The 25464-nt window shown below is 45.9% G+C and overlaps 1 protein-coding gene across 1 annotated transcript in view; it reads left to right on the top strand.

Annotated features, from left to right (window-relative positions):
• Window positions 1-25464, top strand: part of LOC147101065 (leucine-rich repeat-containing protein 37A3-like) — a 142232-nt gene that overhangs the window by 11857 nt on the left and 104911 nt on the right. The window contains exons 2-6 of the mRNA XM_085966218.1: window positions 9136-9207; window positions 13450-13521; window positions 14581-14652; window positions 16390-16470; window positions 17497-17568. Coding sequence (XP_085822344.1) covers window positions 9136-9207; window positions 13450-13521; window positions 14581-14652; window positions 16390-16470; window positions 17497-17568 — 369 coding nt within the window. The remainder of the gene's footprint in view (window positions 1-9135; window positions 9208-13449; window positions 13522-14580; window positions 14653-16389; window positions 16471-17496; window positions 17569-25464) is intronic.

Genomic DNA, 25464 nt, shown 5'->3' with positions numbered 1-25464 from the left:
TGCAACCTGGCCAGACAGTGGTGGAGGAGCAGGAAGTGCAAGAGGAGGAAGGAAGTGATGCAGGAGACGCACCGTCACTCGATTTCACACTCGTAGCCACCAGCTCAGAAACTGGCACCCCACGTACTTTACAGGATAGGTTAGACGCGGGATCTGCATGTGATGAGACACCGGGCACGACTGGGCTGCAGCCAGGGCAGATGGGAAGGGGAGCGCAGGTGCCAGCTCCCCGGAGGGCGAGGTCGCACACGAGTTCTGCTCCACAGGACTCGGATGAGGGCTTTGATGGGGCGGCTGAAGGAATAAAGCTGATGGGTATGCACAATGAAATGCTTGGTGCACTGGCAGCCCTGCCAGAAAGCCTGAGAGCAATGTCAAGGAGCATGGAGGAGTCCAGCACCAACCTTGCACAGGGCTTTGCGCAGAACTTGGAGCCCATCCTTTCAGCATGGAAGTGATGGGCAACTCCATTAGCGCACTTGTGGACCCAACCATGATGCAGCGTCTGATGGCTGATGGCTCAGCTTCCATTGCAGCACAAGCAGAAGTCACTCAACATCTGGTGCTGCAGCGGAAGCTCAGACTGCAGTCATGCAAGCTTAGCTTGTTGCCATGCAAGCTCAGACTGCAGCCATCATAGCTGACGTTACCAGCATTGAAAGGGGCTTGCACGGTGTCACAGCAGTCCAGCAAGCTGTCCTCCAGCAGATTACCAGGATTGCTGAAATGCCACCCCCGGGGAGTGGCAGTAGCTCCATGGAGCGCGAACCTGCTGTCCTCTCTCAGGATGACAGCATTCCTGCTCTCACCCCTGCCACTCCGCCAGTCCCCTTGCTGTTGCCAGCTAGCCCAGACTGCTGCAGCCCAGGCCGAGATGGTGTAGTCTGTCGCCAGGATCTCTAGGCCCAGAACTGCTTGAGGTCATCTTCCAAGGCCATCTGCAGTCTCCTCAATTGAAGGTCAGCAGCCTTCCATCTCCCATGCTGCAGCCACTGGGGTAGCAACTTGTAGGAGCACTTGGAAAGTTAAAAGCACACAGAAGACAGGCACTAAGCAAATGCACAAATGTGATTAGTTTCATTTTGTATGCATTATTTAATGAGTGAATTTATAAAATTGGATTTGAATTTGCATTTCCTGGTGGTTTTTATTGTGTTGTCAGAAAATGATGTGATGGTCAGTGATAGAGGAAAACTTTAGGAAGGATGTGAAGGCCTTAGAGAGGGTGCAGAAAAGCTTTACGAGAATGATTCCAGGGATGAGGGACTTCAGATATGTGGATAGACTGGAGAAGCTGGGACTGTTCTCCTTAGAGCAGAGAAGGTTGAGAGGAGATTTGATAGAGATGTTCAAAATCATGAGGGGTCTAGACAGAGTAGATAGAGGGAAACTGTTCCCATTGGCGGAAGGGTCGAGAACCAGAGGACACAGATTCAAGGTGATTGGCAAAAGAACCAAAGGCGACATGAGGAAAACTTTTTTACACAGCAAGTGGTTAGGATCTGGAATGCGCTGCCTGAGAGGGTGGTGGAGGCAGACTCAATCGTGGCTTTCAAAAGGGAGTTGGATAAGTACCTGAAGGAAAAAAATTTGCAGTGCTACGGGGAAAGGGCAGGGGAGTGGGACTAGGTGAAGTGCTCTTGCAAAGAGCCGGCATGGGCTTGATGGGCCGAATGGCCTCCTTCTGTGCTGTAACCATTCTATGATTCTAAGAGTAAGGAGTGGTGGACTGTTGGTGAATGGGGAGATGTAGTTGAGATTACTGGTATCGCTCATGAATAAGCTGATCATGTAGAGCCCGGGCAGAAAGGGGCTGTCTTCGTTGTAGCCTCCCTTCCTCTTCCTCTATTTCCTCTTACACGTCCTCCCCCTTCTCCACTTCCTCTCCCTTTTGGCAGCTAGTCCTGCTCTGCGTGGCCCCTCTTCATTCTCCCAGTCATGTTCAATTCCCAGAAAATGCCCTACCAGGCCACCTATGTCTGGAAGCAACTTCTTTCAGCACAAACTTTTAAATAACAAAAAAAGGTACTGCAAGACCAGCCTGACCACTTCCCGTAGAGTATTCAAACTATAGCCAAGTATAGGAAACCTCCAAACTGTGCACGATTGCAGCAGCAGCCAAAATAAATCATCCAGCAACTAACCTGCAAGTACTTCATAGTGGGGGGTCCTTCATTCCGTTTAATATCGTGTTCAGCTGTGCGAGGGTGTTGGCTGGAATGGGGAGTTGGAAAATGGCAGCGGTTGCTTCAAGTCAGCTTTACGTCATGGTCTCGCTGCTCTGCATGCTTTGTTAGGCCTGCACAGGCAAACACCTTTACCAAGATGGCGTTCTGGACACTTCCTATCGGAAGTGGGCACGCGCATCTCGGACCTCATTTTTGAGTCTTATGTAGCCATGTAGCCCCTAAAGTATGGGTGCTACATGACCCAATTTAGCCCCCCTTAAGCTTTGTTGCCAGTTTAATGCCCCTTTTATCCTATAACCTCACATGGAGCCTCCCAAAAGCACTACTGGCTTTAAACAATCTATGGTTCACTTCATCATCTAGGAGCGCATCATGTGACATGGTGATTCCTAGGTAGGTGAGCCTGTCCACTGCAGACAGTGTGTGCCCTACAATCGTAATATTGGATGGCACATAAGGCTTTCCAGGGGCAGGTTGGCACATAACGCAGTGAGGCCAAATTTCTGACAAGCATCCGAGAAATGGTCTATGCTAACATGGAGGTCCTCTTCTATGTGGGTAACAAGGGCAATGGCACCAGCAAACAAGCTCCCAAACAAGTTCTTCAGAGGTCTTAGTTTTGATCTGCAGGCGGTGGAGCTTGTTTAGTTGCCATCCATTCTGAAGCAAATATGCACTCCTTTATCCAAGTTCCTGAATGCATCGAAGCAAACAAGGTACTAAACAAGGTGGGAGCTAGAACACAACACTGTTTGACTTCATTGGAGACAGGGAAGGGGTTGGAAACCTCACCATCTTCCATGACTCTGACCATCATGGAACTAGCGGATCATCCGGATTAATTTTTCGGACAGCCAACTTTGGCCACTAATTTCCAGACGTCCTCTCTGCTAACTCAATCAAAGAGATCAACAAAGACACAGTAAAGGTCCAAGTTTTGTTCTCAACTCTTGCCCTGAAGTTATTTGGCAGTAAAGACTGAATCAGTAGTATTCTGAATCTTTCTGGATCCACACTGCACGTCCTTTTCTGAATCCACACTGCAGCTTTCTTTAACATTGATGACAGGTCTTTCAACCATGCTTGCTGAAGTATATACTTTTCACCACTTTCCATACCTCGGGAGCCTACTGTCAACAAGGGTAGACGTCGACGACAAAGTCCAACACCGCCTTCAGTGTGCCAGTGCAGCCTTCGGTCGCCTGAGGAAGAGAGTGTTTGAAGACCAGGACCTCAAACCCGGCACCAAGCTCATGGTCTACAGGGCAGCAGTGATACCCGCCCTGCTCTATGCCTCAGAGACATGGACCATGTACAGCAGGCACCTCAAAGCACTGGAGAGGTACCACCAACGCTGCCTCCACAAGATCCTGCAAATCCATTGGCAGGATAGGCACACCAACGTCAGTGTTCTTGCTCAGGCCAACATCCCCAGCATCGAAGCTCTGACCACGCTCAATCAGCTCCGATGGACGGGTCACATTGTCCGCATGCCCGATACGAGACTCCCAAAACAAGCGCTCTACTCGGAGCTCCGGCACGGCAAGAGAGCCCCAGGTGGGCAGAGGAAACGCTTCAAGGACACCCTCAAAGCCTCCTTGAAAAAGTGTAACATCCCCACCGACACCTGGGAATCCCTGGCCTAAGACCGCACAAAGTGAAGTAGAAGCATCCGGGAAGGCGCCAAACACCTCGAGACTCTTCGCCGGGAGCAAGCGGAAGCCAAGCGCAGGCAGCGCAAGGAGCGCACGTCAACCCAAGCACCCCACCCACCCACCCGCCCCTTCAGACAGAGACTGTAGGTCCCGCATTGGACTCATCAGTCACCTGAGAACTCATTTTTAATGTGGAAGCAAGTCATCCTCGGTTCCGAGGGACTGCCTAAGAAGAAGATATACTTTTCACAGAACTAATCATTGATCTCCATGATCTGTATACATCCTAAGGAGCAGTGTTCCATTACTGATGCACTTCTCTATGCCACATCTACTGATGACTCCCTTCCAAGACTGGTGACCAGCTCCTACATCAGCCTTAAAGTTACCTATGATTATGAGCTTATCCTTTCTAGGAACTGTGAGATGACACGCTCTAGAATTTATTTTTGGTTTCATCAAAGTTTGCCGTGATCGTGCATAGGTCCTAATAATGGTGGCATACCTCTTATGTTGGATTTCACAACAAAGCCAACCCCAACTATCCTACATTCCTCTTTGGAGCACCCTATGCAGAAGAAGGTGTATCCTGCATCAGTCTTGTTCAGCTGACCCTGTTTAGCTAAACGGATTTCACTGAGAACAGTGATGTTGATATTATACTGTCTTAGTTACTTAGCCAATCAATGCACTTCTCCTTTCAGGTCTGCTTGTTGACTCAGTGTCTTGGAGTGTTCTCATAGTCCAAGCTGCTATATTTAAGTGTTTGGTTCTCTTATTGTTTCGACCGCTTACCTAGGAATCCTGTCAGCTGTGGTAAACTGACCAGGATTTAGTGAAACAGGCATTGTTATGGGCCTATTTTCTAGCCTCTCCCTTATGCTATGGAGCTGAGCGATGTGATCCTAAGAGGTCTAGCCTCTCTAGACGTGAAAGCAGTATTTAAGTTTTGGTTGGACTTGGGCTTTATAGTGACCTAAAGGTTTTGGAGAGGAAAGGAAATGCTAGGACTTAAAGAGGAAACAGATTTTTGAAAACAGCTTGAACAATGGAGTAGATGTGAGTTCATTTGAGATCATTTAAATATTTGAGATCAGAGGAGATAATGAGGCCAAGAAGATCTAGATGAAGAAAGACTAAGGGCTGGATTTTCATTCAGAAGTCAGGAAGGAGGCGGGACTACAACTTTCGGGGTTGTAGTCCCGCCTCCATCGAGATGTGGCCAATCCACGCAATTTTAACTTGATTGACCTTGTTGAGCCCGCCTCCAAACCCGACTCCACGGCACACTGAAAATTGAGCCCTAACAGTGCAACCATCAAAAATAAGAGCTGATAGTGGTTTGTTGGACTTGTGAGAGATCTGTAGAAACTGGTCTTGATTTTCCACTTTTCTGCCCACCAGCTCGCAGTTTTCTGTCCATTGAACTTAATGGTCAGAAAATCACACCCTGGCCAGTACAAAAGCGGAAAACCCTTTCCGCTATGTCTTGTAGATAGGTACAGTTCTTTTGTTGCCCCATTGAAGGTGCAGAGTCGTTCAAGGTTTAGTTATTCAATTATTCCATTGTAAGAGAAATGCAGGCTGTGTATATTGAAGACATGCAACCTAAAGGAATGAAACCATCATCAGAAGAATGAAAATGGATGGATGATATGCTGAGGTGGGCACTGATACAGAGCAGGAACAAAGTGAGTGAAAGAACAGAGCATCATAAAGAATGCATAAGTTGATAGGAAAAGAGAAAACTAGCTAACCATGAACATAATTTTGGTGGATGATCGTTACTTCGTAAGTTGTTTAGAAGTGCACAGTACCAGACCTTGTCAAAGGCCTTTGAGATGTCAAGGTTATGACAAATGTTGTCACCAAAGTATTTATGAACTGAGTTCCCGAGGTGTGTAATATAGGACAGATCACTAGTGGAAGGGCCATGCTGAAAATTACTGATGATCACGGAGTAAGGCAGAACCTTCAATTACTTTGAAAGTTAACAATAACTTCTACAACTTCAGAACGCACCGATGTAAGGGCAATATGCTGGTAGTTGTTGTAGTTAAAATGTAAGCATAATCACGTTTCTTGGGTTAGGATGAATACAAACAAATACTATCTATTCCTGAGAATGGTGATTGCTCTTACACTTTAACTAGGAGAAACTGAAATGAAAGCATAAGACTGGGTCATTCTCCAGAACATACATTAGAATTTAAACGATTATCAGAACCAAAGGCTTTATTTAAAATTGTGACCATGTGGTTGCGTTTGATTGCTCTATTATACATGATATTACAGTAAGAACAAAGGATGAAAAGACTATTCACGTCTCTGTTTCATGTGCCTTTATTTAATAAAAATCTCCCCAAAAAAGCAAGGGGGAAAAATTCGGTTGGTTAGCGCCTCCGGGGGGACGCTAACGTGGTGCTAGGAACTTAGCGCCACTCACAAAATTGACCAGTCGTTTTGCGGCAGCGCTGAACACTACCACCACGATCTCCTGCGCCCGCAGATCGTGACGTCAGTCAAGCGTGCAACGCCCTGGTAGCGCCCCAGACCGGATATTGAGTCGCGCCCCCTGTCTTAGTGCCTGCTGCTAGCAATGACAGATAGAGGGGAACTTATTGTCCACAAAACTTTTGGTTTTAATGCTGTCCTAAGGAGTTTTGGTCCTCAGCACCACTTTTGAGGTTCCTAAGCGCCGAGCTCTTTCCCTGGGCCTATCCATTAGTGCTTCCAACACAATTGCTTTTGAGGTCTCTGCAGGCCGAGATTCAAGGCTGCAATGAGCAGGGTGTGGCTGGCCAGCAAGATGGCCCCTCCCCTTTAAGAACTGGACGGCGCCAGTCTGTCTGGCTTCCATGGTAACTGGCATCGCCTGAGCTTCGGTAGCATTCTGAGGTAGCGCCTCACTCCCCAACGTTAGCGCCTTAAGAGAGGTGTGTAGCGCCTGATTTAGCGCTCAAATCACCTCCAGGGGCGATAGAGGCGATAATTAGCACCGGGCGCTAAACTTTACCCCTGGCCGATATTAGCGCCCCAAAATGGGCGATACCGAATTTTTCCTCCCAAGAATCTCAAGGGTCAGTGAGGTGTGGAATATTCTTCTCTGTACTGTCCTCCTTTACTAGGAAGGTTTGGATATCAGCAATGCTTTACTCTCTGCAAAGATTTTGTAATTAAAAACATCACTGGTTCTAAAATTCAACTGGCCAAGTTATCTTTCTTGTTACCTAACTATGCAATAATATAATTTGCATTGAAAACCGTATTAAACTAATAAGCTGAGATGTGATTTAGCAAAAGTGGAGTGGAAACAGCTACTTGAAGGTAAATCAGTGTCAGAGCAGCGGGAGGCGTTCAAGGAGGAGATAGTGAGGGTTCAGAGCAATATGTAAATATGTTCCCACAAAGAAAAAGGGTGGGACTCCCAAACCTAGAGCCCCTTGGATGTCAAGGAACATACAGGGTCAGATAAGGAAAACAAGGGAAGCTTTTGTCAGATATCGAGAGCTCAATATTGCAGAAAACCTAGAGGAGTATAGAAAGTACAGGGGTGAAACTAAAAAAGGAGATTAGGAAAGCAAAGAGAAGGCACGATAAAGTATTGGCATGGAAAATCCAAAGATGTTTTATAAATACATAAAGAGGAGCAAGAGAATAACTAAGGAAAAAGTAGGGCCTATTAGAGACCGAAAAGGTAACCTATGTGTGGAGGCGGAAGCTGTGGGTATGGTTCTAAATGAATACTTTGCGCCTGTCTTCACAAAAGAGAGGGACGATGCAGACGTTATAGTTGAAGAGGAGTGTGAAATAATAGATGAGATAAACATAGTGAGAGAGGAAATATTAAGGGGTTTAGCATCTTTGAAAGTAGATAAATTGCCAGGCCTGAATGAAATGTATCCCAAGCTGTTAAGAGAAGCAAGGGAGGAAATAGCGGAGGCTCTGACCATCATTTTCCGATCCTCACTGGCTACAGGCGTGATGCCGGAGGACTGCCAATGTTGTACCATTGTTTACAAAAGGAGAATGGGATAGATTGAGTAATTACAGGCAAGTCAGCCAAACCTCGGTGCTAGACAAATTATTGCAAAAAATTGAGGGACAGTTATTTAATCGTTATTTAAAAAGGCACAGATTAATCAAGGACAGTCAGCATGGATTTGTTAAAGGAAGGTCATGCCTGACTAACTTGATTGAATTTTTTGAGGAGGTAACAAGGAGGGTTGATGAGGGTAGCATGTTTGATGTACTCTACATGGATTTTAGCAAGGCTTTTAACAAGGTCCCATATGGCAGACTGGTCAGAAAAGTAATAGCCCATGGAATCCAAGTGAAAGTGACAAGTTGGATCCAAAATTGGCTCAGTGGCAGGAAGCAAACGGTAAAGGTCAAAGGGTGTTTTCGTGACTGGAAGGCTCTTTCTAGTGGGGTTCCGCAGGGCTCAGTACTGGGTCCCTTGCTTTTTGTGGTATACATCAATAATTTAGACTTCAATGTAGGGGGCATGATTAAGAAGTTTGCAGATAATACAAAAATTGGCTGTGTGGTTGATTGATAGTGAGGAAGAAAGCTGTAGACTGCAGGAAGATATCAATGAAGTGGTCAGGTGGGCAGAAAAGTGGCAAATGGAGTTCAATCCGGAGCAGTGTGAGGTAATGCATTTGGGGCGGGCTAACAAGTCAAGGAATACACAATAACTGGTAAGACACTGAGCAGTGTCGAGGAACAGAGGGACCTTGGAGTGCACGTCCACAGATCCCTGACGGTAGCAGGACAGGTAGATAAGGTGGTTAAGAAGGCAAACAGGATACTTTCCTTTATTAGCCGAGGCATAGAATATAAGAGCAGGGAGGTTATACTAGAACTGTATAAAACACTAGTTAGGCCACAGCTAGAATACTGCGCACAGTTCTGGTCACCACATTACAGGAAAGATGTGATTGCACTAGAGAGGGTGCAGAGGAGATTTACAAGGATGTTGCCAGGACTGGAGAATTTTAGCTATGAAGAAAGATTGGATAGGCCGGGGTTGTTTTCTTTGGAACAGAGGAGGCTGAGGGGAGATTTAATTGAGGTGTATAAAATTATGAGGGGTCTAGATAGAGGCAATGCTAAATTACAAGTTATACTGGACAAATTATTGGTGAATGTATTGGCCACTACTCAGACATTCTTAGAGCAAGCACAACTGCCAGAATCAGCAGTAGTAACATTAGTATGTAACTAATGGTAGTTCTGATATATGTTTCAGTGAATGTTTAACATATTTATGATTTTTTTTTCCAAAGGGAATTAGGTGAAAATGATATCACTAGTGTCCAAGAAAGCAATTGGTTACCCTACAGATGGACAGAAACCTTGTAAGTCTTTTGTTGTTTTTATATCCATGCATCCTCTTTTGAACAGTTGTATAAGCAAGTTGTATAAAGCAATTACAGCATTTGCAGTAACAAGCACTGAATTGATGAAGGAGTTGGAGGAAACAATGTGTGGTCAAAGATGTTGCCCATTTGCAACCAACTGGTGCAGTGGCTCCTTCTCATGGTCTTATGCTAGGCATTTTGTCAGTTTAATGCTTAACCTCAAATAATGCAGCTGAGGAAGGGATTTATAAACATACTACCTAGACAGATAATTGCCTCCCTTGGGAGCACAGCAGTTCTGCTTCAACTGACAAGATAGCAGCCAACATTTATTAGGTTGAAGGTGAATAGTGGGACAAGGTGGGATAAACCATCTGGGAGTTCCAATATCACGCTTGAAAGTAACTGTAGGCTGGGAGGGAATGAGAGGTTCAAACTTGAAGTACATGGGATGTGGAGCTTAGAACCTAGGGAGGGAACAAAAAGGCCAGGGCTGGGGTCTGAGGAGAATGAAACCTAGGACCTAGTTCTGGAAGAGACAAGTGGACAGAGCCTGGCACTGGAGCAAGTAGTGGGTGCAGCTCTGTGAGAAACTGGAGAGTTGGGGCTAGAAATTGGGTACCCTAGCGCCTCCCGTTAGTGCCTCCAGGAGGTGCTAACGGGGCACAAATGACTTTTTGCCTTGGCGCTGCACTGCTAACGACTCCCACTAAATTCAGCGGGAGTTTAGTGGGGGCGGTAACCGGTAGCACCCCACTCCGTTGCACAGGCAATGACGATGTCATCACCGTGCGCATCGCCCCGTTTTCACCCCGCCTTCAAAATTGGCCCACGCCCCCTGAATCTGTGCCGGGCGATGACAGCGACCGATTCAGGGGGTGGGAACGGAGCGGCAGGAGGCTTGCGGGGCGCTAAGTAAAGGGGAGGTGGCGGGCGGGGGGAAAAAAATCGTCCGGCTTACTTGTCGCGGCCTGTTGCGTCTTTGAACGCAGGGTCCCGTGCCACGATCTGGCAGCCTGGCAATCCTCTTGTGTGCTGCTGGCACGGCACTCTGCCTGCCGGTGGTCCAGGTAGGGCCTCGCAGAGTTGTGGGCTTGGGCCCTCCCCTTTAATGAGGGGAAGAGCCCTTCCATGCGGCAGCATTACGTGGCCCAGTGCGTAGCGCTGCAGAACACTCCGCCCCGATATTCGGGGTTAGCGCTCTAAGAAGGAAGCGGAGCACTTGAATTAGCTCCACCTCCCTCTTGGGGCACTAAAACTGAATTTCGCTGTCGCCGATGCTAATGTTAGCACCCAGACGATGTTGGTGCCCCAAAATGGTCGCCTCCGAATTTTTCCCCCTTGGTGTTGTGAAGGCAGGCATTTATAGGTGTGATAATATATTGTATATTGTTAACATAATTTAATTTGCATTATTATTTAATGCATTGTTTGTGAGCATTATGTTCCTGAGGTGTGGCTCCTCTGATCTCAGGTCACATTTCAGCCCTAAAGCTGCAACTTTAGGCTAAATTTAAACTTGGTTTGAGTGTAGGCTCACCAACAGAAAGCCGCAGCATACTTGGTGAACGGTCAGTCTCGCTGTCAATCATTTAAAAAAATCTGGTGTTTATTCTCCATTCCAAAGTGTAAAATATGTTGGGAACAGAGCTGAGCTCAAGCTTCCAGCCCCCAGAGAGAGAGGCATACTGTCCAATGAAACTTCTTGGAGGCATTTCTAATGCACAGTGGCTAACTTTATGGGAATGTTGTTACCTTTTCAGATTTTTTTTTAATGTTCATTATTATAAATGTAATGGTTAGCAGTGTGTAATGGAATCGGTGTGAGGAAACAATGTAAGTCCTTTGAATGGATCTTTTTTAAACTTGCTGATTTTCTGACTTTGGTTTTTTGAGACCTGTAACTTTGTCAGTTTATAATCTTACAAATCGATTGAAATTGACACATCTGAAGTGATTGCTTTTCATGGATTTTGGTGGGATCTTTGCTGATGTATAATTTAGCAAACCAGTGTGTTTAAGTTGTTATTTGAGCCGATGAGAAAAAGGTGATGCCTGTGTTTTTTTCTACTATATATGAACAGGATTAATGTGCCACCAACAGCTTTAATATGTGACTAGTCGATCTCCAGTGGAATTGTACACAGGGAGTGAGGACTAAGTGTGGCCTTCAAGTGAAGCAGGTTCAGAGGGTGGAGTATAATTCAGCCAGGGTGTGCAGGCATAATTCGTTCCTCATTTTAAAGTCAGACATTCCGTCGTTATTATTATATAATTCTTCGATTTGATATTATTTATAGTTAAATAGCAAAGCCTATGGTAATTTGGGAAGCACAGAAGTAGAGATGTTTGGAGAAGTTTCTCTGCAATACAGGCTGAGGAGCCGGGAAATTCAAAACTGAGGCGTGAACAGCGTTACCACTGCCGGGACACGTTTACATAAGTGGATTGCATTGTAAATATGGATGCAGGAATTTATAACGGAAATGCACACAGGCGTAAGATTTTAATGTTACAGATATATTTTACGCAAGTCTCTTAATTATGAACATTTTGAATGATTTCATTGGTTGCTTTTCTAGTGGTTGCAGGTTGTTCATTGGCTGAGTTCTAGTGAGGGCAGAAATAGAGATAGTGAGAAAACAGTTCTGCAGTTAGTGTTTTTTAGTAAATCAGAAATCTGAGCAATCAGGATACTTTGTGGAATATGAACACCTGGGTTAGGATGGGGAAATTGTAGTGACAGTGCATGTGTGGACAACGGATTAAAATAGGATCAAGCATGTCTGTTATGCATGCACCTCATGGTAGAATAACCTGCCATCAACCACTGTCAAGGCTCTCATGATTAATGGTCACTTGAACATAACATAAGAACATAAGAAATAGGAGCAGGAGTAGGCCAATCGGCCCCTCGAGCCTGCTCCGCCATTCAATAAGATCATGGCTGATCTGATCCTAACCGCCAATCTACTATGAGTGAGGTACCAGAGGATGCCCAACATCCACTGAACCATATGCCAGCAAAGATTCATTGCCTTCAGAAGAAACCTGTAGTAGGATGGTAGTGGCATTGCATTTCAAAAGTACTTGGATATGCACTTGAAGTGTCGTAACCTACAGGGCTATGGGCCGAGAGCCGGAAAGTGGGATGAGGCTGGATAGCTCTTTTTTGGCCGGCACAGACATGATGGGCCGAATGACCTCCTTCTGTGCTGTAAATTTCTATGATTCAGAAGGAGAAAATCAGTGGAAGAATTTTTAAAAACTTGGACTGTTGCAAGTTGGATGATAACCAGGTCTGACGCCATTTCTAGATATTGTACGATACTAAAGTCAGTTATATAATGCAAGGATATTGTTTGTAATGAGAATATTTAGCAGATAGTTGTCTGACTTGAAGCTCTCCTGGAGGAAGCCCTGCCTGCAGTGAGTGTATATCTGAAACACGAGCACACGTGACATGTGATTTCCCAACCATTTAAAATTAAAACGGAAAAGCATATGCAGCGCATGATGTAAGAAAAGGAGTCTTACACATCAAGTAACTTTAAGGTAAGCTTTAAGCAACTTACAAACACACTATATACAAGAGAGGTCTTTACCATGCCTCTGGTAGAAGCCTCTTACAATACTGAACAGTCCAGTATTTATACCAGTCCAACAGGAAGTGACATATGACAGGAAGTGAGGTATGTACACAGTTCATAGTTCATAGTTCACAGTTGACAGGAAGTGATGACATAACTTCCCGGAAGTTATTATTATTATCACAGCGCGCTCCTTAATTCTTGATATGTACTCTAGGTAGCTAAGGCTGCCCTGGAAGCACGGAGTCTGAAAGTTGCTCACTATTGTTTGCTGAGTAGATTTTGAAAGATCCGTGCAGGTGTTTTAACTTGCCTTAGACAGAGCCTGGGTTTACTTTGAGTGTTTTCATCAAACTTCATTATGAGCGCCTAAATTTATTCTTAATCGGACAGAGTTGTCACCATGTGTAGCAATGCCATAAGTATGTACTTGAAGATTTCCTCTGTTTGGTATGTTTAGAAAAATTGTGGTTATGATTTTGCTAAAATTGCAGAGTAGAGGAGATCTTCATGAAATGCAGATCTGCACATAGCAACCACAGGAATCACCATCCCTTTCAGTTTATATTAAATCAATCCTCTCAGAAATTGAACAGTTAGATTTTTAATAGATAGATTGATATTCTAATTATTGAACACACTGTTTTAGAGACCTGCATGGAAATCAACTTGACACACTACAAAAGGATTCATTTGAAGGGCTCATCTTAGTAAAGAAATTGTAAGTACAGCAGTTAGTTCTTTTAAACAAATTGGTTTCAATTGCCTAGTTCAAACTTCCTATTTTGTTAATTGTGAATGATATTCAACAGTTAAAGAGACCAAATGCCTTTGTAAAATAAATGTGTAATTTTTCGAAAGGAATTAAACATTTTCTCTTACATACTCAGTGACTGCTTTAAGAATTCCTATGCCAGAGATTGGGTGCTACTTTCGAAACAATATGCTTTCAATTCCAGCCTCAGTACATGATCTCATTCTTCACTGTAGAATATCCTACACACCATATCCTACACTTGCTATCCACTCGAGCTCCTGAGGGGATATTGTGCCATTACTGTTGAATTTGGGCAGATTTATGTTCGGAAATAGTCTACTAAAAATGTGTTTTTTAAGCTGGAACGGAACTATTCAGATTTATGTGAGAAAGAGGAGGCTCTCATCCAGTCTGTGCTGGATTTATACCAAAATCTCGGTGGTGAATGAGCTGCATTCTCACCCAACATTTACCCTATTTCCATACATTCATTCAGCTGTCTTCTGTGGTGCTCTGCTGTTCAGCTTCATAGATTTTGTTGGTCTTTTTCCAGTGACTGGTTGTTACTTTTAGCTTGTACCCTCTCCTCCCTCTACCCTACAGCAGAAATGTGAGGCAACATTTCCCTTGGAGAGTACTTAATACAAAACAGACTTATAAATTGCTGTGGCAGCCATCATTCATTTTATTGGGTACAAGTAGCTCCACAAGATGCAATGTACGACATCATTTGCAATACCATTGTGTGTGATGGCGTAAGTATGTAGTTACCATTATCAGGCTCGCTGGTCCATTCCAATGGGACAATATACCTCTTCAATCTACAACTTTTCAGAGTGTCTTGAGCCAGATCAAAGGTTGGTAAGTATGTACCCTTGCTACGGCTGTAGCTGTGTATAAAACTAATGACCCACAGGAACTTTAATCACAGAATTATATAATGATTGTACACCGACTGTTTTGGAGCACTTTTGGACTTTCAGGGGCAGCATTATTGAACAGTTTGTTGTTATTTCAACTTAGGAATCTTTCTAGAAATGTCATCACGAAAATTGCAGGGTATACGTTTCAAGCGCTACCCTTCCTGGAGACTCTGTGAGTTCAAGTATTAAGTTGGAAATATCTAATAATCTAGCACAGTATTGAAATTATAATGTAGTCATTGTGATTCCAGGAATACAATAGTCCAACACAGTTCTATATCCTAATCTATGCTACTTTGTTCTTGAAATAGTTACGTTTATTTGCCTTTGACTCTGACAAGGGTTCATTGAGTCTTCATTATGAATCATTGGGTCTATATTTTCGTTGAATGTATTTGGGTGAATTCTTGCACTCATTAAAATGAGAGATAGCAGTGCGGTCTGCACTGGCATACTATTGCCATCCAGGTCAGGCATACTACAGTTTAGATGCAGAATAATCCCCCCTTTATTCTGCCTCAACAGTACGAGCCAACATCAATTTGAAGAGCCTACTCCCCCACAAGCTCTTTCCATTTTTGATACCTTGTAGTCTCTCTGGGGTCGATTTTAACTTCTGGGCGGCCGACCAGTGGAGAGCGCCGGCAACCCACCCGTTCTTGCCACAAAGATGCTGGAGTCATTTTGAGGCCCAGGCCTCATCAAAATGCAATCGGTGCGCTGCAGGCAATAGGCCGTATCAGGCAGCCAGGAAGCAGCCCAGCCGGGAAGTCCGGTGAGGAGGGAAGGAGTGCTCCTAGTCCCACAAAAATAATTAAAAACCTACCTTTTCAGGGCCTCATTGGCTCAATCGTCAGTGAAACAGGTCGTAGCGTGCAAGGCACACTGTCCGACCAGTTCTCTCCTGAAATGGCAACCGGGGTCCTATGTATGTCGTGGGACCTCGATTTGTATAATTAAATGGGGCCCACCGCCTGAAACAGATATTGCCAGTGTTATTACAAAAGCAAAATACTGCAGATGCTGGAAACCTGAAATAAAAACAGAAAATGCTGGAAATACTCAGCAGGTCAGGCAGCATCTGTAGAGAGAGAGAAACAGAGTTAATGTTTCAGGTCGATGACCCTTCGTCAGAACTGGAAAAAGTTGGAGATGGAACAGGTTTTTAAGCAAGTGTAGGGGCTGGGAAAGGGGGGACAGCTGTTGATCATTCTGCCATTGCCATTTACACTTCATCTAGACTCATCTTTTGTTTCCTAACTTGTCCCATTACTATCTCCTTTTGCCTTGCACCATCATCCCCTTTGTCTCTTAATCTCTCCTGCCTTCCATCCTATCACAGACCTTCCCTTTTGTTCTTTCCTCTCCTCCCCCCTTTCCCAGCCCCTGCACTTGCTTAAATAAACCTTTCACATCTCCAATTTTTTCCAGTTCTGACGAAGGGCCACTGACCTGAAACGTTAACTCTGTTTCTCTCTCCACAAATGCTGTCTGACCGGCTGAGTATTTCCATCATTTTCTGTTTTTAGTGCCAGTGCTAAGTCCACTGACTCCATTTTGAGGCCGTTACCACCCGATTAAATGACGATTTCAGCACGTTAAGATGGATATTTATTCACAGCCGCGAGGAACTAAGTTGAGACTACACAAATTAATTTCATATAGGACCATAATGGCTAGAAGAAAGAAGAAACGTTCAGCAAATTAATCTGCGTGGACTGGATTTGAACCCAATCGCAGAGTGAAAAGAAAGCGTGCTTCTCCTTTGAGAATGCATTTAGTAGTGTTGTACTTTTACCTTACTTTATTATAAAAATTCACAAAGATATAAGCAAACTATATCGATGAAAATTTTGTAATACTCAAGGAATTAAAGTTGTTTTCATTTTTTTTGCGGTTTATTGCACAGCGATCTTTCTGGCAATAAGGTGGCAGTGCTACTCGATGGAACCTTCAAATCCTGGCATGGATTACGTTTCTTTAGGCAATTGTAAGTGTAATATCAGAGATTCCAATCGGTTCTCCAACAATAAGGCATTCTGTTTAAAAAAAAAAAATGTGTGCATTGTATCGCAGTAGTCACAGTCCTGAATGCAATCATTAACATTTTTTTTTCATAGAAGATAGGAGCAGGAGTAGGCCATTCGGCCCCTCGAGCCTGTTCCGCCATTTAATGAGATCATGGCTGATCATTCAAATTCAGTACCCTGTCCCTGCCTTCTCCCCATATCCCTTGATCCCTTTAGCCTTAAGATATATATCTAACTCCTTCTTGAATATATTTAATGAATTGGCCTCAACTGCCTTGTGTGGTAGAGAATTCCACAGATTCACCACTCTCTGGGTGAAGAAATTCCTCCTCATCTCAGTCCTAAATGGCTTACCCCTTATCCTTAGACTGTGACCCCTGGTTCTGGACTCCCCCGCCATCGGGAACATCCTTCCTGCATCTAGTCTGTCTAGTCCTGTTAGAATTTTATAAGTTTCAATGAGATCCCCTCTCATTCTTCTAAACTCTAGCGAATATAAGCCTAATCGACCCAATCTCTCTTCATAGAAACATAGAAACATAGAAGATAGGAGCAGGAGTAGGCCATTCGGCCCCTCAAGCCTGCTCCGCCATTTAATGAGATCATGGCTGATCATCCAAATTCAGTACCCTGTCCCTGCTTTCTCCCCATATCATACGTCATTCCTGCCATCCCAGGTATCAGTCTGGTGAATCTTCACTGCACTCCCTCCATGGCAAGAACATCGTTCCTCAGATAAAGCGACCAAAACTGCACACAATACTCAAGGTGTGGTCTCACCAAGGCCCTGCAGCAAGACATCCTTGTTCCTGTACTCGAATCCTCTCGCTATGAAGGCCAACATACCATTTGCTTTCTTAACCGCCTGCTGCCAAATAATTTACTGTATTAGATAGTGGCAAATATCCTGAATATTTTTCTAGAACTTTTTCTGTATTTAAATTATTTGTGACACTATTTCTTGCATCTTTCCTTTTGTTTAACAGGAACTTGAAGTCCAACCCATTGGAAGTAATAGAGAATGAAGCATTTGATAAATTGCCCTCAATGCAGTACCTGTGAGTATCCAGAATTGAATTAGCCGTGAGTAGCAAGACACCTAACACAATCTCCGTGGCTTCGGCAGAAGGATTTTCCTGGAAAATGTAATTTACACCTTTCACCCAACTCTGTGTTTACCTTAAAGCTGTTGTGGGGTAGGTTTGCAATGGAATTTGCAAATGGCATGTCTCGAATCCACTTCTTTTTAAACAAACTGGATTTTTGGAAACTTTTTGAAGAGGTTTCTGTGGTAAACCACTGTTATAGTTATCACTGTATATTGTTCTCACTGTCACATCACTACACGAGGTCGCCTCTTGTCGCACTGTTATACCTGGGCTGACCACCTCCGACTCCGCCCATTACCTGCCCAGGTATAAAGGTAGCTGACTGGCTAGTATTCCTCCCTGTTGGATCGGATCACCCACGAGGGTGGGCTCTGTTATTTAGCCAATAAAAACCTTCAGTTACGTTCTTAACTCGTCGCCTTTTATTGGACTAATTGATAGGCATATCAATTTTATTGACTAAATTTTAAAGATGTCTGATAATGAACAGCAACAGCAAGGAGCTCACCCAGCAGCACAGCAACAGCAGCCTCCAGACAACGGGCCACACCAGCCGGCTTGGCTGCAAGCCTTGAAACCACCATACCTGGATCTAAACCCACAGGCACCAAACTCAGCCAACGACTTCAAACACTGGCTGGACTGCTTCGAATCGTACCTGGAGGAAGCCGTCGTCCCTCAGAGATCCAAACTAAGAGTCCTGAAAGCCCAAGCGAGCCCGAGAGTATATACACTCATCCAGGACATGACTACGTACGACGACGCCATCAACCTACTGAAACAGGTAAACTACATGTACACTAGGCATCTCTTAAGATCTCGCCAGCAACAGCCAGGAGAATCGATAGCTGAATTTTCACGAGCGCTGAGACAACTCGGCAGGAACTGTGACTTTAAAGCGGTGACGGCTACTGCGAACATGGAAGACAATGTCCGCGACGCCTTGGTGAGAGGCCTACGTTCCGACTACACACGGCAAAGACTGCTTGAAGCTAAGGACATAGACCTGGACAAGGCCGAAGCCCTCGCCCTCACCCTAGAGGCCACCCAGCAAGACCAGGAAGCGTTTGCCAGGTACTATTCGCGACCCTGGGACTCGGGCCCGACCCCCACCCCACCACCCTTCACAGCGCTGCCCCCGGGACCTACCTCAGCGTCTGCATCACGGATCCGACCGGGCCCGCTAGCCCCGGTACCGGCCCCGACATCAGGCAACCCCGATCGGGCCGCTGGCTGCTTCTTTTGCGGCCAGGAGAAGCATCCGAGGTCGCACTGCCCAGCCAAAAACTCGACCTGCAAAACCTGCCTCAAGAAAGGCCACTTCTCCAAGGCCTGCAGAAGCAAATCCTCAGAAGCCAGCAGTGCCTCATGCGAACCCTGGGGGCGGCCATCTTTGTGCGGGGCAGCCGAAGCCTGCAGAGCCTCATGGGAAAACCAGGGGCGGCCATCTTTGTGCGGGGCAGCCGAAGCCTGCAGAGCCTCATGGGAAAACCAGGGGCGGCCATCTTTGTGCGGGGCAGCCGAAGCCTGCAGAGCCTCATGGGAACAGCAGGGGCGGCCATCTTTGTGCGGGGCAAACGATTTAAACAGAGCCTCATGTGAACTACGGGGGCCGCCATCTTCGCCGCCATCTTGTCATGACAACGACGCGCTCATCTACACCCTAGCTTCCGTGACCCTGGATCAAGCCCGCCCGCACCACCTGGCCAGCTCAATGATGGACATCAAAGTCAACGGCCACGCCACGACCTGCCTGTTCGACAGCGGAAGCACGGAGAGCTTCATCCACCCAGACATGGTGAGCCACTACTCACTCCCCGTCCTGCCAACGCGCAGCCGCATCTCGATGGCATCGAGGTCGCACGCCACAGACATCAGCGGCTACTGTGTCGTGACATTGTCGGTTAAAGGGACAGAGTATAAAAATTTTAAACTCCTCGTACTCCCCCAGCTGTGCGCTGCCGTCATACTAGGGCTGGACTTCCAATCCCACCTCCAAAGTGTAACCCTAGCATACGGTGGACCCCTCCCCCCACTCACAGTCGACAACCAGCGAAAGTTAAACCGCCCACCGCGTAACACCTGCAGCCTATCCACCCTCAAGGTACCGCCACCTTCCCTGTTCGCTAACCTCACCCCCGACTGCAAACCTGTCGCTACTAAGAGCAGGCGGTACAGCGCTGGGGACAGAGCCTTCATTAGCTCTGAGGTGCAGCGACTCCTGAAAGAGGGCATTATTGAGGGGAGCAGCAGCCCCTGGCGTGCCCAGGTGGTGGTAGTCAAGACCGGCGACAAAAATCGCCTGGTTATCGACTACAGCCAGACCATAAACAGATACACCCAGCTGGACGCATACCCCCTCCCCCGCATATCGGACATGGTCAATGAGATTGCACAATACCGCGTATTCTCGACCATCGACCTCAAGTCGGCCTACCACCAACTCCCCATCAGCCCGGAGGACAGCCAGTACACCGCCTTCGAGGCGAATGGCCGCCTCTACCAATTCCTTAGGGTCCCCTTTGGTGTCACCAACGGGGTCTCGGTTTTCCAACGGGAGATGGACCGGATGGTTGACCAGAACGGACTACAGGCCACTTTCCCCTATCTCGATAACGTCACCATCTGCGGCCGCAACCGGCAGGACCATGACGTGAATCTGGAGAAATTCCTCCGTACGGCCCAACGGCTGAACCTCACCTACAATAAGGAGAAATGCGTGTTTAACACAGCGCGCCTTGCCATCCTTGGCTGTGTAGTAGAGAACGGAGTCATCGGCCCCGACCCCGAAAGAATGCGCCCCCTCATGGAGCTACCCCTCCCCCACTGTCCAAAAGCACTTAGGAGAACCCTGGGGCTTTTCGCCTACTATGCCCAATGGGTACCCAATTATGCGGACAAAGCCAGACCCCTCCTGAAAACCACATCCTTCCCCCTCACGGAAGAGGCGTGCGCGGCCTTCTCCCTCATTAAGGGAGACATAGCCAAGGCCACAATGCACGCAGTGGATGAGTCAATCCCCTTCCAAGTGGAGAGCGATGCATCCGACTTCGCCCTAGCCGCTACCCTTAACCAGGAGGGTAGGCCGGTAGCCTTCTTCTCAAGGACCCTACAGGGCCCCGAGACCCGACACTCGTCGGTCGAGAAGGAAGCCCAGGCAATTGTGGAGGCAGTACGGCGCTGGAGGCACTACTTGGCAGGCAAACGATTTACCCTCCTCACCGACCAACGCTCGGTTGCCTTCATGTTTAATAACAAGCTGAGGGGCAAGATCAAGAACGACAAAATCTTGAGGTGGAGAATCGAGCTTTCCACCTATGATTATGATATCTTGTACCGGCCCGGTAAACTGAACGACCCCCCTGATGCTCTTTCACGCATTACATGCGCCAGCGCGCAAAGTGATAGACTTCAGACCCTCCACAATGACCTCTGCCACCCCGGAGTCACCAGACTCTACCATTTCATTAAGGCCCGCAACCTGCCATACTCCATCGAGGAGGTCAGGACCATGACCAGGAACTGCCAGATCTGTGCTGAGTGCAAACCGCACTTCTATAAGCCGGACAGAGCAAGCCTGATCAAGGCCACCCGCCCCTTCGAGCGTCTGAGCATCGACTTCAAGGGGCCCCTACCGTCATCCGACCGTAATGTGTACTTCCTCAACATCGTTGATGAGTACTCCCGTTTCCCCTTTGCCTTCCCCTGCCCAGACATGACCAGTAACACGGTCATTAAATGCCTGAACAAACTCTTCGCCTTGTTCGGGTTCCCGAACTATATACATAGTGACCGGGGCGCCTCCTTCATGAGCGAGGAACTCCGTCAGTTCCTATTGGAGAGGGGTATTGCAGCAAGCAGGACCACCAGCTACAACCCCCGAGGGAACGGCCAGGTGGAAATAGAGAACGCGACGGTATGGAAGGCCACCCTCTTAGCCTTAAAGTCTAAGGGCCTCCCAACCTCCCGCTGGCAAGAGGTCCTCCCGATTGCGCTGCACTCCATCCGGTCACTACTTTGCACTGCCATTAACACCACCCCCCATGCTCGAATGTTTGTCTTCCCCAGGAAGTCGACTACGGGAACCACCCTACCAACCTGGCTGACCTCTCCGGGACCCGTCTTGCTGCGAAAGCACGTGAGGGCCCATAAAACGGACCCCCTGGTCGAGAAGGTGAACCTCCTGCACGCCAACCCCCAGTACGCCTATGTGGCTTACCCAGACGGACGGGAGGACACTGTCTCCTTACGAGACCTCGCACCCTCACCCCCCCCTCCCAACCCCCCGAGTCCAGCCGAGGTAGACGGCATGCCGGAACCCCACGAGCCTTTGCCGACTACGCAGACACCAGCTTTAACACCGGATAATGTAACACCGCCGCTGCGACGATCGGAGAGGCTAACGAAGCCTCCGGACAGACTGACATACCAGAGCTGGTAATACACTTCACCCCGCCGGACTCTAATCTAAACAAGGGGTGAATGTGGTAAACCACTGTTATAGTTATCACTGTATATTGTTCTCACTGTCACATCACTACACGAGGTCGCCTCTTGTCGCACTGTTATACCTGGGCTGACCACCTCCGACTCCGCCCATTACCTGCCCAGGTATAAAGGTAGCTGACTGGCTAGTATTCCTCCCTGTTGGATCGGATCACCCACGAGGGTGGGCTCTGTTATTTAGCCAATAAAAACCTTCAGTTACGTTCTTAACTCGTCGCCTTTTATTGGACTAATTGATAGGCATATCAGTTTCTATTATTATTTTGGGCACCAGGAATGTTGCAGATAGCATTTATAAATATAAATTAAATTGTATTAATAAAGTTAATGGGATTAATATGAGAAAAATCAACAGACCCAAATGGTATGCATCTCAGATTGTTAGAGGAGGTTGTGGAAAACATAGTGGAGTCACTAACCATAAACCTCTGGAAGATATTTGAAAGTGGAAGTCGTGCCAAAGGGCTGGAGGGTGGCAAATCATTACCCCTGCTCAAGAAAGGAAAAAAAGGAATAACTCAGAGTTAAAATTCTAAATTATGAAGGGTTTTGATAAGGTAAAAAGATTTATAAAAATTTCCACTGGTCAGTGAGTCAGAAACTAGAGGACATAAATTTATCATCACCAAAAGAATAAAGGGAGAGGCTGGGAGAATTTTTATTGTGACAGGGAATGCTGTACCAGAAAGGATGGTGGAAACAGAATCTGTAATAGATTTTAGAAAGGAAATGGATAAATATTTCAAAATGAAAAAATTAGAAGTGTATGGTGAACTGATGGGCATGGGGGACAGGGGAATTCTGTAACTCTTCCAAGGAACTGGCACATGGTGCAGTGGGCCAAATGGCCTCCTTCTGTGTTCTAAAAGTCTCAATATTAACCCCCCCCCCCCCCATGGCAGGCGGGAGCAGACCAGGGGGGGGGTTAAAAATGAAAAAACAGGGAACTCGTACCCAACACGCTGCGTAAGTGCCCATTGCCATTTTTAGGATGATGTGTTTCGTGATGTCCAAGTCTCCTGTCGTGGAGAGATGTTACATCTCACTAACATATTTAAATTGGGCTCCTACAGTGCAGTTGTGAGCCTGATTTAAATTTTATAATTGCCGCGCGTGTTTCCCAGGGGTCGGGAAACCCGGCAGTGAAAGGGAGGCAGGAGCTGCTTGCTCCCCAAGGTAAGTGACTTTTACAGAACTCCTTGTGGGCCAGGAGGAGCAGGAATTCACCCCACCCCACCCCCCCGACCCCTTAAGGAAGCCTTCGTCCTCCCCACTGCCGATCGTGGCCTCTCTCTTTCCCCCTGCCGCCCTGGTAAATAAAATTCCGGCCTTCATATACCGAATGATTAGGTTCTTTAAAGGGATGAGCGATCAAGGCCGGCCTTGCCAGCAACGCCCACATCCCAGGAGCGAAGTTTTTTTTTTAAACGGCGATCTAGGGTACAGGTGCATGGATCTTTAAAGGTGGATTTGCAGGTCGAAAAAAGACTAATGGGATGCTTTTTTTAACACAAAGCATTGAATGTAAAAACAAAGAATTAATCTAGACTTTATACAAGACATTGGTTAGGCAACAGAAGTAGTTGGTGTGGGCTGTTCTGGGAGCCCCATTATATGAAGGACATTAAAGACATGAGAAGCATGCAGCAAAGACTCACTCGAATGATATCAAGAATAAAAGATTACCGTTATGAAGTTAAGTTCGAAAAGTTGCTGCTTTTTTAATATTTAAATATTGAAAGACTGCTGCCACGAGTTGATGAATCAGTAATAGGGGGACATAGACTCAGAATTGTCACTAAAATAACGAAGGAAAGGGTTAGAAGAAATTTCTCATGCGGTGTTTTTAGACTACGGAATACTTTATCAGGTGGCTATTGGGCAGAAAATATCAAATCATTTAAAAGGGAATTGGATAAGTATTTGAAAAGCAAGTATATAAACAACAACGTACATTTATCTAGTGCCTTTAACATAGTAAAACGTCCCAAGGCACTTTACAGGAGCGTTATCAGACATAAAAGGATTTGGGGAAATGATTGGAAAGTGTAATTCGAGTTGATAGCACTACTTGAAGAGCTAGGACCAGCATAGGCCCAATGGGCCAAATGGCCTCCTTCTGTGCTGTAATATCTGTGACTTTAAGATGAAAAATAAACTGGAAAGGAGAATTAGGGAGAATTTGATGGAATGCAATGTGTGATTTTTATTAAAAACAGAAAATGCTCTGTGGTATTTTCCTTTTTGTGTGATTTATATTGTTGGGTTTCAAGACAGTGCTGTATGAATTGCATCCTATATTGTGGGTAAAGGAACCCACAAGAGTTTTGCTTTTAGGATGATGTGACAAACCCGATAACACAGTGCACACCCAGCTGGAAGTTGGAGTATCATAAATACTCTTTTTAATTCAATTTCTGCTGAAATATGGTAACAAAACCAGATCCCCTCTGGATTAATTTGTTGTAAAATTATATTCAGATATCTTAAAAACTCAAGGCTTACACAGAAGGTAAGTGCAAAAGGAATCTTTCTCCACCCTCAAAACCTTTCTCCCATGTTCTTCCGAAAACATTGGATCTTTGCTGGGGTACAGTTCCATGGTCTATGGCAGTCATCTGGTATGTTGTCAAAGAAACCATTCTTCCTTTGTGAATGAACCTGGGCAGTAAGTGCCAGCAGACTGTTGACCATGGTGGGCATTGCAGGCCAGTCTGTTGATGCCCTCACCTGATATTGACCAGTGTACACTTTCTAGATGGAGCCATTAATGAGTAATTAAGATTGATTCTTTCCCCTGGCGGTTCCAAGGATGATCCAGCTGATGTCACCCCTGAACTGAAATAAACTAACTCAGCATAGAACAGGCATTCAAATAAATATTTCAGAATCATATTTTCTTACCTTATTTTAATCAAGTATGCCAATTGTGTAAACTTGTAGAATGGGCATATAATTGGCAAATGAATTTCAGCACAGATAAGTGTGAGGTAGTACATTTTGGTAAGAAAAATGAGGCCACATATTACTTGGAAAGTAAGAATTTAAATGGGGTTGAGGAGCAAAGGGATCTGGGAGTAAAAATATACAAATCACTAAAAGTAGCGACGCAGGTTAATATGATCATAAAAAGGCAAACCAAGCACTAGGGTTTATTTCTAGAGGGATTTAATTGAAAAGTAGAGAAGTTATGCTAGACTTGTATCAGACCTTGGTTAGACCACACTTGGAGTACTGCGTACAGTTCTGGTCGCCATATTATAAAAAGGATATAGAGACACTGGAGAGGGAGCAGAGAAGTTTTACAAGGGTGATACCAGAACTGCGACATTGTAACTA

This window comes from Somniosus microcephalus, chromosome 24, assembly GCF_052327205.1.
Source record: "Somniosus microcephalus isolate GS21.2 chromosome 24, FLI_Smic_1.0, whole genome shotgun sequence".
NCBI lineage: Eukaryota > Metazoa > Chordata > Chondrichthyes > Squaliformes > Somniosidae > Somniosus > Somniosus microcephalus.
The sequence above is the reverse complement of the archived record's forward strand: the minus strand, read 5'-3'. Positions and strand labels throughout refer to the sequence as shown.